Here is a 17,994-nt window from a genome sequence, read left to right on the forward strand (position 1 = left end):
GGCAACCACCCCCAAGGTTTTAGCGTACAGTGGCATGATATAGAAAATGATCCTTGGACTATTCCCTACCTTCTGTGAAAATTTCAAGTAAATCCATGCTGGACGAAAAAATTGCGAGCCAAAATGCTTCATTTCCTCCACTACATATAAATTGCCATTATATTGATTGTTTCACACCTTTAGACGTATCAGAGGAGTATGTCAACTAAAATTGTCACTGTGACAGTGGCATTTCTCAAATTCGTGCGATATGTCTAAAGGTGGGAAACAATCAATATAAGTCAATCTATAAGTTACTATCGCTAAATTTAACACCTCCACTAGGTTCATCCCTTTTTATCTCACAACTTAATATGTTTTCCATCTTTTGCGTTATTTTGCCGGTTATTAGCGAGCTCATCACTGTATTATTTAATAACAAGTCGATATAACAACTGAGGATAGTATAAATATAACGCGTATATTTTTTATTCATATTACCGGTTTTAATACCGGGATCCCGGTATTTGAAATTTTAAATACCAAATACCGGTATTGAGATTTTGGCTCGGTATTGTAAGCCCTATCGCCAAACTTCACTAAAATCATTCATTATTGTACTCATTTGCCCTCATTTTCGGCAGTAAAGTAACACTTTGTTGTATTGAAAGAAGAATGTTACTTTACCTGCCGCGATAATTAAACAAATTAACCGAGATTGAATGTAAGTGGTCAATGGCAGCAATCGATTATTTATTTGAGTGAAATTAAAATTTATTTACTTTAATTATTAAAAATATTGTACAAAATTTTATCTTATTAATAAAATTTATGTCAAAAAGTAAAATTCTGTAGTGTTTCGCAATTATATTCATACAAAATAAATCAAAACTTTACAGATTTAGTAATTAGGTAGGTATACAATATTGATAAAACTATCGATTAAACATCAAAACCGGCCATCACGCAAAAGTCATCTGTCGTTACTGTCATTACTGTCATACGATATTTTTATTTCGTCTAAAATTAAAAAAAATTCCTCAAAGTTGTAAGTAAGTGTTAATGTTTTTTATGATTGACGATACAATTTTGTACGCACCACCTCAATACTCTTTATCAAACGCGTCTGTTTCTCTGCTCGTAATATCAGACTCGTTCAATAAAGAGTCACTTTACTGACTGACTTTACTGAAATTGGTTAAACAATTTTTCGACCGCGGAACCGCGTGACACCCTGTGTATTTGTTATAAGGATTGTTATACGGATGTATTTCTTTGAGTAAGTTTGTGGAAAAAATCGAATCAGAATAATTTACCTAACGGGGGCGACGTTACAGACTATACTAATAAGTAGTTGAAACGGTCAAAACAAAGAAACGCACACTCATCAAAAATGCACTTGAGATTCTCGTATAATCAACATTTACTGAATCGATCCAGGAAGAGTCAACTCCAACTAGTAAAAGTTGATTTAAATTTTTAAAATCAACTTTTACTGCTCGTTTCAGTTGGAGTTGACTCCAACTAGTTGGAGTCAACTCTAACTGAGAATCAACTTGAACTGTAACATATACATAATATAATATGTACATATGTATATATACTTGTATGTACTTCTGTAAATATACATAAAAAAATATATACATAATATATATAATGTTGTATATAATATGATAATCTTTGAAAAATAATGTTTGAGTTATTATGGTTTATTTTTTAGACTGATCTTATGGGTCAATCTCTCTTCAACATTACTTCTCCTGATGACCAGGACCGTCTAAAGATTTTCCTACAATGTGAAGGAGACATTGAACAAGAATGGAGGAAATGCTTCAACATTAAGCTGAAACGAGCAGGTCCACGATCCGAGACTTCTGTTTACGAACAAGTGAGGATGATGGGCATGCACCGGCAGGGAACGCCTACCGGAATTCATCAAAATAGTATGTTGTCAAGCAGCAGCAGTAGTAGCAGCTCGAGTAGCAGTTCTTCAAGTTCAGTAAATGCAGACGATGTGAGTATTTATGTTAAGACAGAATCCCATGGAACGTGACGTGGTACCCTTCGCCAGTTCAGTCCGACAAAGAGAAATAGAAAGTAGGTAATAGTGAAAAGAAAAGAGAGCACAGTTGACGCCCCACATTACTGTGAAATTAATAAATATTTCCTTTTTGATAAATTCGATCGGACCATTTCGATGGAACGGCCCCATCGAGTACCGAGGGTACACCATCACTGTTGGTATATTCATATCATCACAATGATAAAAATTCCAACACAACACCGTTAAACCACTCCATAGTAAAATTACCACGGTACTGATCGTACCAGTTGTAACGTTATAAACGTCACGTCTTTGCTTTTTGATCTTCAATTAATTATTTTATTCTATCGTCTTTAATATTGCATTAATAATCTGCTTTTAATTGTTTTAACTTTTTCCCGTTAAAAACTTGTTTGGCGCCTTGTTATAGCCAATTCTCTGTACATTCTAAAATATCTAAATCATTGTGTTGTAATACGGAACATGTTTGGTTGGAGCAGCAGACTGTAAAATGATGATTCGTCGAACAGACTTCGCCGGTAGACGGGACGGGCACTAGGGATTGATGGGAATGCACAAATAACTTTCGTTTACATTTCTTTCGTTTACAGCTTACAATAATGCCTTATGGGCTACATTCCCAAATCACACCCACGCATGACGCTACCAAATAGATTCCTACAATCGAGGTAGCTCGTCACTCGCTGTGTCTAAAGCAGTTCCACTATTAGATATGGCAAATATGACCCCCACACTGATATGTCGTACATTTTTCAGGAAATTAAAAATAAACATAAATCGTAATTGACAATGTGCGCATATCAATAAAATAAAAAAAAAATTGCGCATTGTACATTAAAATTGTCAAATTAGCCAAAAAACTAGGAAAAATTAAATTAGATAATAACAAAATTAAAATTAAATTGTCATTAAAATTATAATCAGTGACGCCTGTATGTCTTAGTCACCTACGAGCGGTTCACTTAGAAACAATTTACACCTGATTATCACCCAGAGGCAAAACACTTAACTTCACCACAGGTCTTTTGAATAGTGTGTCACATGAGTCCTTGACGGTGACAGCACGAATTATGCCGTCCTTTCCAGGATGAACAGCGCTAATACGGCCTAGATGCCATATTCGGGATGGTACGTTATCTTCATGAATCAAAACTAAATCATCGACAGCCACAGGTTGGCCTTTGGACGTTTGCCATTTAGGACGAACTTGTAGTTGAGTCAGGTAATGTTTGCTCCAAGTTGTCCATAAATTATGTTGCAGCCTTTGCTGCGTCCCGACGCCAACGAATGGTGATAGTTCTTTTTTGCTCATTATAGCTCGTACCAGGTACTGATCTTAACTCAGCGAATGCAAGAAAATGACCCGGTGTCAAATATTGTAGGTCATTAGGATAAGAGGAGAGGGAGCGCAAAGGTCTGGAGTTTAGAATAGCTTCAGCATCTATTATTATATTTGTCAATTCCATAAATGTCAAATTTTTTGTTTAGATATTGAATGGGTTGCATATGTGAGTCCATATTAAATATAGTAATGAAACACAGACATACTCACAATCATTTAATTATACTTTGACGACCGGTTTCGATCTCTACAATATACAGATCATCTTCAGGTCGGCGTTACAAGTAGTTAAATGCTACAATAAGAGAAAACCTGTGTTAGAACAGTGTCTGATTGAAGAGATGTTAATAGAAAGCCAAATTTAAAAAAAATTCAAAAAATTTTAAAAAATTTTATAAAAATTTTTTAGAAATAAAGGTTTGTAACTGTTGACATTTCAGAATATTGTTATATACAAAGGCACACCTATGAGTAAAAATGCTCATAGGCATGTATGTGCAAATGGGTGCATACAGTTTGTGAATTTGTTGAGATTAAAATTTTTTTAACCATTAAAAAACAAAATAAACATAAGCTGACTTAAATATGCTTCCAAATTCAAAGTAGTAATAATAAAAGAGATAGTAATATTGTTCTAATCTACTTACATGCCGTTACAAGGATTTCGTTGCAACTTAGTTGTTGTCATATTAGTACGTCCAAATTATGCTAATTGGTTTGTTAGGATAGTGATAGGGTAAACAGACATGTTACGTAGGTTAAAACACAGTAAGATTTCGAATTTGGAATGGATCCTGAAGGAAGATGCGTATGTGAAACGGGTGATGTTTTGTTCGAATGGAGAAAGACAATGCTCCAGGGGTTGCGTATTAATTGTAGCAAAGTATGAAATGATATTCTAGACTCTTGTGCAAATGTGATGGTCTTAGCTCGTAGATGTTATACGATGCGGGCAGAGGTCAAAGTATAGGAGATGACACATAGGAAATTGTTGAAATAACTTAATCTAATTTAAGATGTGTTGTTCTCAGTAACTTAACTGAGGGATGTCATAAGTATAATAATAACATTAAAATATTATGAAGTAGTAAGTGCCATACACTGTGAAACTATGAAGTGTATAGAAATTAAAAGAAAGCAAGTAAGTTAAATGAAAAATTATTATTATCAAAAAGTCGGTTAAGAAACTTTAAATTGAAAATTGAAAAAGGTTAGAAATTGAGAAAATTAAAGATTATTTTGTTTGAGCTATTGTATAATGGGATATGTACAAAGAAAAAGAAAAAAAAAAACGAAATATTAATGGAAGGGTGTAGGCACTTACTTGATTGAACTTACTTGAGAATAGTTTTTTTTTTTTTTTACTATTTTTTATAAAAACTATTCTCAAGTAAGTGCCTACACCCTTCCATTAATATTTCGTTTTTTTTTTCTTTTTCTTTGTACATATCCCATTATACAATAGCTCAAACAAAATAATCTTTAATTTTCTCAATTTCTAACCTTTTTCAATTTTCAATTTAAAGTTTCTTAACCGACTTTTTGATAATAATAATTTTTCATTTAACTTACTTGCTTTCTTTTAATTTCTATACACTTCATATTTTCACAGTGTATGGCACTTACTACTTCATAATATTATAATGTTATTATTATACTTATGACATCCCTCAGTTAAGTTACTGAGAACAACACATCTTAAATTAGATTAAGTTATTTCAACAATTTCCTATGTGTCATCTCCTATACTTTGACCTCTGCCCGCATCGTATAACATCTACGAGCTAAGACCATCACATTTGCACAAGAGTCTAGAATATCATTTCATACTTTGCTACAATTAATACGCAACCCCTGGAGCATTGTCTTTCTCCATTCGAACAAAACATCACCCGTTTCACATACGCATCTTCCTTCAGGATCCATTCCAAATTCGAAATCTTACTGTGTTTTAACCTACGTAACATGTCTGTTTACCCTATCACTATCCTAACAAACCAATTAGCATAATTTGGACGTACTAATATGACAACAACTAAGTTGCAACGAAATCCTTGTAACGGCATGTAAGTAGATTAGAACAATATTACTATCTCTTTTATTATTACTACTTTGAATTTGGAAGCATATTTAAGTCAGCTTATGTTTATTTTGTTTTTTAATGGTTAAAAAAATTTTAATCTCAACAAATTCACAAACTGTATGCACCCATTTGCACATACATGCCTATGAGCATTTTTACTCATAGGTGTGCCTTTGTATATAACAATATTCTGAAATGTCAACAGTTACAAACCTTTATTTCTAAAAAATTTTTATAAAATTTTTTAAAATTTTTTAAATTCGGCTTTCTATTAACATCTCTTCAATCAGACACTGTTCTAACACAGGTTTTCTCTTATTGTAGCATTTAACTACTTGTAACGCCGACCTGAAGATGATCTGTATATTGTAGAGATCGAAACCGGTCGTCAAAGTATAATTAAATGATTGTGAGTATGTCTGTGTTTCATTACTATATTTTTGTTTAGAATATTTTCAAGGCTTTTCGCACGGCGGCTTCCCAAATTCCGCCGAAATGGGGGGCTCGGGGAGGAATAAATTGCCAGTCTATACGAAGTCGTGATACTTCCGACTTTAAAAGCGTTAAATTATCCAATAGGAACCGGTAGGCTTCATCCAAAATGCGGCGAGCATCTACAAAGTTAGTCGCGTTATCGGTGAATATACACGAAGGCAAGCCACGACGACAGGAAACCCTTCCGAGGGCCGCTAAAAACGAGACAGAGACCGAGACGAGACCTTGACTGTCCACCACTTCACAATGTACAGCCTTTGTACTTAAGCAAATGAAGACAAAGCCATACACGTCGTTTGGATTTAGGATAATCCTTTACATTAAAGGGACCAAAGAAGTCTATACCAATATTAGTAAAGGGTTAGATGAGATACGTTCAAGCGGCAATTGTCACATTATAGGGTATGTGAAACGAGGACGAAAACGGAGACAGGAGATGCAGTTTCTTAATACGTTCCGGGTAAAACTACGACCGTTTAATATCCAAAAACGGTTTCTCACTAGAGCTAGTTGTTGGGAAAAGTATTTACTCCCAACAAAGTTGCACAGTCTATGTTGTACGCCAGTCAATGGGAGCAAGAATAGGATATTACCTCCGAATTCTATCCTACTGCATGGATTTTCATGGAATTTTGGGAATAGCATCTACTTATCTCCTAATTCAAAGTCTACCCTATGCCGATTTGTGCTTTCATCTTGGGGGGCGGTTCCCACCCCTTCTTTAGGTGGAAAATTTTTTGGTTAAAATAACCACGAAAGTGGCTAGAAAACCTAATTCTAAGTAAAAACTGTTCTATAATTTTTTTTGAAAACTCAATACTTTTTAAGTTATTCGTGGTTGAAAATTGGCCATTTTTATTGAAACATAATACCTTTTCGAACGGTTTTTTTGCGAATACCTTAAAAACTATGCATCTAACTAAAAAAACTATATAAAACGTTTTTGTAGCTTATAAAAAACAAAGAGACTCGCTCCTTCCTAAATGTTCTAGTTATAATACAAAAAGAGATATGGTAGAGAGGTCAATTTTAGGTGTATAATGCTCTCAATACCTTTTGTAGTGCTTGAAAAGACCTTTAAAATGAGCAATATTAATGGTTCATTACTTTCAAACTAATCGAGATATACTGCAAAAAATTGACGACTAATGTATTTTAAGAAAAAATGAACAGTATATTTAACCTCCATCCACCAGAATTTAAATGCATCGTTTTCCTTCTACAATACCTTTTAATATAGTGTTATTTCTATGTTAAAAAAGTTGTACGAGTTTAAAATGAATGGTTTAAAAAAATAAGATCAAATTATAAAGCGCATTTTTAAATTTTCTTAATTTTCTTTTCTCTCCATGTAACCTGAAAATTATAAGAGATACACTAATGAAAAATAAAATCAAAATTATTATCTAAAAAGCCCTACATTTTTGTGTGGTATCTTTTTTCCGTATCTCGTATGATTTTCGAGTTATATGGAGAAAAAGGAAGATTTTTAAGAAAATTTAAAAATGCGCTTTATAATTTGATCTTATTTTTTTCAAAATTTTAAACCCGTCTAACTTTTTAAACAATGAAATAACAGTATAAGAAAAAGTATTGTAGAAGGAAAACGATGTATTTAAATTCTCATGGATGAGGGGTTAAATATACTTCTCATTTTTTCTTAAAATCGATTAGTCGTCAAATTTTTTGCAGCATATCTCGCTTAGTTTAAATGTAATCGACGTTTAATATTGCTCATTTTAAAAATCTTTTCAAGCACTACAAAAGGTTTTAGTATCATTATACACCTAAAATAGACCGTTTCTCTCTTATTTCAATTAAGTATTTTCTATGGGAAATAAGCCACAATTTTACTAAAAAATGAATTTATTAACGTTTCTATTATAATTTTATTATAATATACGTCTGAATTGCCAATATAAATGAGTCAGATTAAATAAATTATTAGAAGAATTTTTTTACTTAGCAACAACATTTTTGTTTATTTTGTGACGTGGATTGCTTGAAAACAATGTTGCCAGATCTGTAAGTAAATACTTAAACATAGTAATAGGTGTTAAGAAAACGAATTTAATTAGTTAGGATTTTTTTTCTTTTTATATTGCATTGATAAAGTGCACGGAACTGACAGTATAGCTGGTCTGTGTTCTTTTCCGCGGTGCATTGGAAGGGAAAAATAATAATAAGTTAATACGGAAATTTTAATTTTAATTTTAATTTTATGCTGGTGTTGGGTAATATTTAGAAAGATAATATAGGGTAATTATAATTTAGATATAGCGTTAAGTAGAATTGAAATAGGCAATCGAACAGATTAAAAAAAAAGGAAAAGAGATGGAAGTACAAGAGAAACATAACTCTGAAGAAGAAAATAAGATAGATAAAATAATGGAAACTTTATTAGTATTGACACAAGAGATAAAAATGATAAGAGAGGGACAAAAAGAATATATTAAAGTAATACAAAAGGTGAAGGAAGAGAATGAGGCGATAAAGAAAGAAAATATGCATTTAAAAGAACAAATAAAAGTAATCAATGAAAAGTTGGAAGAAATAGACAAAGAAAAAAGGCGCAATAATATTGTAATACAAGGAGTTAAAATAGACACGAACGAATCGAATATTTTAGAATGTGAAATGAAAACCTTTATACAAAATAATTTGGAAATTGAAGTAGAGATAAAACAGCAAAAAAGATAGGATATAAGACCTGTTTAGTGGAATTCAATAAGATAGAAGATAAAATCAAAGTAATGACAAACAAAAACAAATTAAGGACCACAACCAACAGAAATATATATATTAATAACGAGATGACTGTAAGTGAAAAACGTATACAAAGACAAATGAAGGAAATAGCGATTGAGGAGAAGAATAAGGGAAAGAAAGTCAAAATGGGTTATCAAAAAATATGGATCGAAAGTGAAGAATGGAAATGGAATAAGGATAAGGAAATAATAGAAAGAGCTCCAAAACGAGATAAAAAAAAAATAAAAGCCGATGGTTCAAAAAACTAAGTAAAGAACAGACGGGAAAGGAAAAACGGAAAATGGACAGGAGTGGAATAGGACAAACGAATAAAATTGAAGAAAAAGTAGAAGAGAATAAAAGAAAGAAATTAGTAGTAAAAGATTTTATAATAGGAACGTGGAACGTAAGAAGTATTAATGGAAAAGAAATAGAATTAAACAAAGAATTTGAAAAAGCGGATTTAGATATATTGATAATAACGGAAACAAAGAAAAAGAATAAAGGAATAGTAGAAACAGACAATGACCACATTTTCATATGGAGTGGAGTGGAAAAGAATGCACGAGCGCAGCAGGAGTGGGATGTTTAATAGAGAAAGAACACAAAAATACACTTAACAAATGGGAAGCAATAAGTGAAAGAATACTGATGATAGAATTAAAATGCAAGACACACATTAAGACAATAATAGCAACTTATGGACCAGATGAAAATGAAAAAACGGAAGGGAAAGATAAATACTGGAATGAACTGCAAGAGACTATAGAAGAGTGTAGAGGAAAAATATATATTGCTGGAGACTTCAATGGACGAGTTGGAAAAAAGGATGATATACCCGTGTTGAGCTGCCCCCCCCCCCACTTGCAAAAATTAAAAAACACATAGCCCTGATTTATGAGCTATTTATGAGCTCTCATATTCCGCAAACTAAAAATTTTGAGCTCGTTCCACTGAGCAGGAATTTGATACTGTAGTGGGGGGGGGCCTTACTACTTAAAAATTGGAATATTGAATTGGTTTTTGCGGCAGAATTACGAGCTATTTATGAGCTCTTGAAATTATATAGTTTCGATTTTTGAGCTCATCCCCTTCACCCCCAAACAACCCTTTAATTGATTTAACTTAAGAGAAAAATGCTGAGAAAACTTAAAATATATCGTATTGCGGATATAATTCCTATAGCGTATATACTCTAAGAATAAACTATTAAATTACGAGCATTTCGATTATTGAGCTACAACCCCTTCGCAAGAAAACCACCCTATCTTCCCGGCTTAAGAGAAAGTTGTACTTAAAATGCATTAAATTAATTATTTGGCGACTACATATCATTTAATAATTTATAAGCTTCCAAATTACGTGCATTTAAATCAGTAAATTGCAATTTATTTTGTATAGTGCAGTCACTGAAAGTAAAAATCAACGATTACCTTCAATTTCGGTGAACCTTCATCGATTTTCACGAAAATTGGTCAGTGGTTATATTATACCTCAAGAAACAAAGGTGACATGGTACCACCTTGCGCCTTTACCCTGAGGGTGGAAATTCGCCCCTTCTCGGGGGTGAAAATTATTTTATAAAAAAGATCTATTTATTAAAAAAGATTTATTTCTAGAAATAAAAAGAAACAAAAATTCAATCAACGATAGGAAAGACACGGATAACCTAAATAGAATTTATTTTAATCTAATTTAATTAATAATAAATCACACCATCAATAAAAAATTCTTAAAATAACATATTTCCACTTTGTATCCCTTCACAACATAAAAGATACGCTCCTGTAATTAACTATAAAATATGTTTGGACAGTAAGCAATGAGATATCAACACTCAATTTTTAATTTGTGTCTGTTCATCGTCGTTAGTGTGTCGTTTTACGTGTTTGGTAAGTTTTTAATATTTTTCTAAAATAATGTATTGTCTTTCATTTGTAATTTTAGAATCAATCTTGATAAAGGTGAGAGATATCCACCGAAACGTTGATTGTGTATAAATGGAAAATAAAATCTAGTTCCAAATTTAAAACCTAATCTTTGAACCTAAGCCCAAGAAAAACAGTTTTGTTATATATATATATATATATATATATATATCCTTTAAATAACAGCTGACTTTTTAGATGAAAATGTTGTTAAAGTTTATTGGGTATCCAGCTGAATAAAACCAAGTGGTACTCTGTTTAACAAAACGTTATATTTATATATTGTATATTGCTGTATCACCTTAATAACATTCAATATTTAATATGTCTAGTACTTCATCTGATTGACATTAATCAACTTCAAATAAAATTTTCATTCTTGTCAATATAAAACAAATTTCATTTAATCCTATTACATAATTAACTAAATTTAACCCACATTTTATCAAAATTGCAGTATCTCGATGTCATCTAAATATCATCTAAATACCATCAACCTCAATTAGGTAAGATAAAAATTGTAAAAAACCATACTATAAAATTGTACCATTTTTAAATATTGTAGCTTTCGTCTGATGATGCTGATGAAAATCAGCGAAATATAACGTTTTGTTAAACAGAGTACCACTTGGTTTTATTCAGCTGGATACCCAATAAACTTCAACCCCATTTTCGCACATATATATATATATATATATATATATATATATATATATATATATATATATATATATACGTCTTCATATCAAGGCGAGATCCGACTAAATCGAGGACAACCCGAGATCCACCAATAGGAAATTAATTATTGGAGTATATTGTTCATAACTATCTTTATAATTAACATATTAATCATGGCACACTTAGAGGGGAAAAGATTTTTGTACTTAAATTTTTCTGATAAATTTACAGCGAAACGAGATCCGTAGCTGAAAAGTAAAGGGGAGGACTTATATACGAAATTTTTGATATTTACCGGTCAACGCGAGATCACACACTGATGCCAGCTCTAAAGAGTATTAGTCGAGCGTTTGGAGCTCGTGTTGTATTGTATATTTCTCACGATATACAGATAGCGTTGTCTCGAATTCTTTATGTAACTATTAGGTATCGCTTCTTTTGTGTCTTTAACGTCTACCGTGGTTTTCTTTAAATATTTTGAATTTATTGTGTTTCAACCATATCTACTACCCACTTTAACTATAACTATTTAGATTTACCTTTTAGAAAGTCCCTTAGTTTTGTTACATACATAAGGGTGGGAAAAAGGAAAAAGAATACTTCACAAATAATAACCATTTAATAATGATAATTATTTTTAAAACTATACATTAATATTCTTAAAAAACACTTACTACGAAACCAAAATGTAATTATTATATTGTTAAAGAATACAAATTGTTACAAAATAATTATTTAAATGATTGCTTGTTTTAAAAATACATTACAAAAAAGTAAACATTTTTATAATTATTATTAAAATTTAAAAAATAAAATACCTCAATATGTAATTATTATTTGATAGTTAAAAATTGATTTTAAGTAAAATGATTTAAAAGATAAAAAGAAACACACATAATTTTCAGGGTCAATTCCTAATTGCATGAAAAATTGGATTTAGGTTTTACCCATCCCCCACTTCAAAGTTGAAATTGTGCCGTTGATTGCTTTTACTTGGAGGGTGAAAAAATATACGTTCATAATAAGTCCGGAAACAGATCTGACTAACTTTAAGCAACTTTTGTTCTATAGAGTTTTTTAACTTACGTACTAGGTTAATTCAGTAGTAGGTACTAGAGTCACTTGCGACTAAAAATGTTTACTTTTCAACAAAAAAAAAATACGTTTTTCGGCGGTTTTTCGCAAATACTCAAAAAGTAAGTATTTTATCGAAAAAATATTCTTGAAAAAAATGTAGCATATAAAAAACGAAAAAATGGTATATCCTTAGTCTATAGAACCAGTAAAAGCAAATTTGTAGTTCATAAAAAAGACGATCTTATCCTTCAAATTCCAAATCAAATATTTTAACGTGATACATAGTACCAAAAAATGAAGCTCTTTTCGGGGAAAAACCCATTAAAATTTTTTTAATGTGTTTACAAAAAGCTTGATTATATTTTATAAAAGTTATATACGGGTAGGAAAGACAACCGAACGAATTTTTGAACGTTTAAACAGACGACATCCCAGATTTACCAATTTCTGGACAATTGATCAAAAGGCTGGATTCTAACAACGAAACAGTTGTGGATTTTCAAGTTTTCAATGAGAGTCAGAATGAAAAAACATTAGTGACCTCGAGTATGATGGTTTGGAGAATTTGGCTGGTTATATCTGCCATAAATTGAAGGACTCCAGTATTCAATCCGAAGATGTTTCAACGTACACGTGGGTTGATCATTTGAGTAAGTGTGGTTTATGTAAACCATCAGACACTCTCTTGTCATATATTAAGTAACTGGAGACAGTTTTTCCTTCCACATGAATGGTGATTCCATTTTGGTAACTAAAAATTATTTAGAAAACTTTATGTCCAAAAGTGTAACTGTAGACCGTTCTAACAAAGCGAACAAGTTATTTTTTAGGTCTCGGATGTACTTCCGAATTAAAGAATTAAACAAGTCTCTTAAAAACCTGACATTGCGTAAAAGAAAAATTATGAAAACTGCTGCATAGTTGCTGTATGTACGTCTATTTCACATGCACAAAATTTGAATAAAGTGCATGGCATGAAAACTGTAAAACTTATTTTTGTCTTTTCCAAGCCTCTTACTTAAATCTGATGAAATACATTATTTAAAAAGTAAAAAATTTGGTTTTTTTATCAATCCATTAAATTTATGGTTTTATTTTGGGGCTTTTCTTCCCCTTGGTAAAAATTATATTTACTAATGTGTAGGCCACTAATCAATTTTTGCCAACTAACGAAATATAATAATTTTATTAGATATCGATTATATGAATATTTTTATTTTCCGGATACCAATATAATCAAGAAACTGGGAACTTTACAAATAACTGAAAATCAATTTAAATAAAAGTAAATAGTTTAATAATTTTCCTCTAAACTATACAAATCACTTAGTTTATTTTAGTCATAATTCATTCATTTGTACTATTCTCAAATTTCATTCGCGTTCGTATTACGAACGCATAGACGGGATTACGCTTTACTCTGTTGCTGACGTCATGCGCCAATCGGACGAGCTTACATAACTAGAATATCAGGGTGTGCATATTTCCGGGTCCCGGTGAATTCGTATCTATTTTAATCCCCCATCCTAATTACAGGCCAACTGGCAACTCTGGTGCGCAGTAATTTTTAGATAACCCATTAACTACCGGTGAATTGGTAACTTTCATTTTTTAAGTATTGTTGATAATCTAATATCGGTATTCCAGGTATTTAGCGCTGCACTCCTAGAAAATGGAAAAAATGGCACAGGAAGTGAAACCGATGACGAAACGAAACGCAAAAGAGAAAACTTGGATTATTGTTTTAATAGAAGTAAAATTACAAAACGGTCACCAAGCAAAGCAGGCAACGAAAACAAGGAAGACATGGAAAATGTTATGATTACAATGATGAAAGAGCTAATGAATAAAAACGATGAAATGCTTCAGAAAATAAAAGAAATAAAGAAAGAACAACAACAAACCAATAAAGAGTTCATGGATGTAAAAGCAGAGAATCAAAAACTAAAAAAAGAAGTAAAACAGCTACATGAAAGAATGGAGCAACTGGAGAAATTTAGCAAAAAGAAATGCTTGATCGTAACTGGGTTGAAAGTAGAAACAAATGATTATAAGAAATTAAAAGAAGAAATAGAAAATTTCATAGCCCAAGAGTTGCAAACACAAATAAAACTAAGAAGTGCAACAAAAATAGGAGAAACAGTATGCGCAATAGAAACAGAAACCCTCACGGATAAAATGGAAATCCTAAACAAGCAACGTAAACTAAAACAGCATAAAGATCGTGTCTATATAAACAACGATTGGACATCGAAAGAAAAAGAAATACAAAAGGAAATAACTAAAATAGCAAAGGACGAAAGAAGCAAAGGTAAGCAAACGAAAATCGGCTACAAGAAATTAATAGTGAATGGCAAAATCTTGATATGGGACGAAGAGAGAGAACAGCTGATAGAAAATTCAAAAAACTAATAAACGAAGAACAGCGGCTGAAATATGATATTGATATGGCAAAAAAAGACTCGGCAATGCAAACGGTTAACGAAAACAAAATAACGCACACAAAATAAAGAAAGAATCTCGATAAGAAGAAAAGAACAAAACCCATTAGAATGGGATCTTGGAATATTAGAACCATGCTGACAGTAGGTAAGATGCAAGAAATAGCTCTTAAAATGAAGAAATACCAACTAGAAATCCTAGCCCTACAGGAAATAGGATGGAAGAAAGAAGGAAAAATTGAGAAGAAAAACGTTAGCATGTATTATTCAGGAGAAAACAAACAGGGAACGAATGGTATGGCATTTATGGTGAACAAAAAAATGAGGGAAAACGTGATACAATTCAAAGCAGTTAATGAACGGATATCTTACATAAGAAAATAAACAAGCCAACATCTCGATAGTCAATTGCTATGCACCCACCGAAGAAGCAAACCAAGAAGATAAGGCAGAATTCTACGACATCCTGGAAGAAACCTGTGAAGAAAATATTCCGAGGAATGACATATTAATAATATTGGGTGATTTCAATGCAAAGATCGGAAAGGAGGACTATAATCGTAATGTAGCTGCCAAAGAAACCATTCATGAAGCGACGAATGATAATGGAGGAGAAATCTGAAACCCAGCAGCAGCAACAGACACATATATAGTTAGTACTGGGCATAAACATAAAAAAGAACACAAAATAACATGGATGATACCAGGAAGAATGGATGGAAACCAAGTAGATCATACTTTAATTTCGAAAAAGTGGACACAAATAGTACAAGACGTAAGGTCATATAGAGGGGCAAATGGAGGCACTGACCACATATTGTTGACAGCAAAACTTAAGATGAAAATAATCAAAGCAAATAATCATAAGGAAGGAAAAAGGAGGAAATGGAATATAGCCAATCTGAAAACGCAAGAAATAAAGCAATAATATACAGAACAACTGGAACAGAAATTGGGTCAGTACGAGCACATAGAAATAGAAGGAGAATGGAAAAATATAAAGAACAGCATAATAGAGACAGCAGAACAAATAATAGGATTCCAAAAAAACAAAGAACCGAAAGAATGGTTTGATGAGGAATGTCACCAAAAAAGTCAACTGAAGCACCTCGCAAGAAACAAATGGCTACAAAGTGCCGAACAGGAACAACTGGATTAATATAGAAAAGAAAAACAAGAAGCATTGAAACTCTATAGAAGAAAGAAGAACACATGGATCTGTGAACAAATGCAAGAATTAGAAACGAATAATAAAGACAACAAGAAATTGTTCGAATAGATAAAACAACAATACAGTACTAAAAAATCTGCCACAAAAATAAACAAAAAAGATTGGGAAAAACATTTCACGGACCTATACAAAAACGACAACAAGGCATATTCAGTGGATGTGGATATAAGAGATAACAGAGATGAAGAGGAAGGCGCACCTACTTATCAGGAATTCATGGAGGTATTAAAACAACTAAAAGTAAACAAAACGCCAGGGCCAGATGAAATCAACAACGAACTGATCATCAACGGAGGAGAGGAGCTCACGAAGCGAATGCAGAAGTTAATGGTTACAATTTGGAAGGACGAAAGGATGCCCATAGAATGGAAAAACGGACACATCGCACCAATCTTTAAGAAAGGTGATCCAACTAAGTGCTGCAACTACAGACCAATTATGCTACTAAATACAACGTATAAAATATTGACCACAATTATAAGAAACCGACTAAATCAATACACAGAAAAAATTATAGGACCATACCAACAGGGTTTTAGAAAAGGAAGATCAACAATAGATGCAATACACGTACTGACACAAACAATTGAAAAAAGGTATGAACATGACATATAATTACACATACTATTCATCGACTTCCAACAGGCCTTCGACAGCATATACAGACAACAATTATTAAAAGAAATGAAAAAATTGAGATACCGGCAAAATTAATAAGACTAACTAGAATGACAATAAAAGACTCAACAGCAAAAGTTAAAACAAATGAGGACGATACAAATGACATCAAAATAGAACTTGAAGTAAGACAATGAGACAGTCTGTCAACGACACTATTTAATATCGCTCTAGAAGGAGTAATTAGGGACACAGGTCTGAAAAAGACAATTATTCAAAGCTCAACACAGATCATAGAATATGCAGATGACCTGGGACTGGTAGCACGAGATAAAAAAAAAAGACTAGAAGAGGCACTTTTAACCCTGGTAAGAGAAGCAAAGACGAGAGGATTAATAATCAATCAGAATAAAACAAAATATCTTATAAGCACACGAGACAATGTCAACAGAATAACAAAAATAAAGATAGGTGAAAATATATTCCAGAGAGTAGATTGCTTCAAATACCTGGGGGTGATGGTGGACGGCAAAAACGGAAGGAGCATAGAGATAAACGAAAGAATTAAAGCAGGTAATAGAGTATATTGGAAATATCACCGACTACTCAAGGACAAAAACCTGAGCAAAAAAACAAAATCAAAAATATACACAGCCGCAATCAGATCAGTGATAGCCTATGGAGCAGAAGTAATGTGCCTTACGAAAAAAGACGAAGAAAAGTTAAGAATAATTGAGAGAAAAATTATGAGAAGAATACATGGCCCAGTAAAGATAGAAACAGGGGAATATAGAAAGCTGATGAACCATGAAATAATAACTATAAATAAAGGAGAAGATATAGTAAAATTCATTAAAGCACAAAGGCTCAGATGGTTTGGGCACACACAAAGAAGAGGGATAGAAGAACTGATCAGGAAGATAATGAACTGGAAACCAGTAAAAAATAGACCAAGAGTAAGATCAAAAATAAGATGGGAAGATCAACTGCTAGACGATATATCAAAGATGGAAATTGCAAACTGGAGAGAAAAGATTCAGGACCGGAGAGAGTGGAAGAAGATAGTAGAGAAGGCAAAAAACATCACAACCTATGAACTACGACCTAAAGGAAAAGCGGACTAATTTACCGCGTGAAATTGATGAAAAGAGCTCATATTTGAGCGAACTATACTCTAAAAAGAGAGAACGGTCCATATGATAATTCCAGGTATGTACCTGTATAAATTACCCTCCTTGAAGGTGGTGTAAAAGGTACTTATCATTTATGTATTGTCTTTTGGAAGGATTACTAGAGAAAATCCAAATAA

At 32.2% G+C, this 17,994-nt stretch overlaps 1 protein-coding gene across 1 annotated transcript in view; it reads left to right on the forward strand.

Moving 5' to 3' along the window:
• The window catches only part of LOC114345470 (aryl hydrocarbon receptor nuclear translocator-like protein 1), a 602,711-nt gene that overhangs the window by 133,473 nt on the left and 451,244 nt on the right, over nt 1–17,994 (forward strand). The window contains exon 5 of the mRNA XM_050656946.1: nt 1,700–1,993. Within this exon, the coding sequence (XP_050512903.1) occupies nt 1,700–1,993 (294 nt within the window). The remainder of the gene's footprint in view (nt 1–1,699; nt 1,994–17,994) is intronic.

Source organism: Diabrotica virgifera, chromosome 7 (genome assembly GCF_917563875.1).
Source record: "Diabrotica virgifera virgifera chromosome 7, PGI_DIABVI_V3a".
NCBI lineage: Eukaryota > Metazoa > Arthropoda > Insecta > Coleoptera > Chrysomelidae > Diabrotica > Diabrotica virgifera.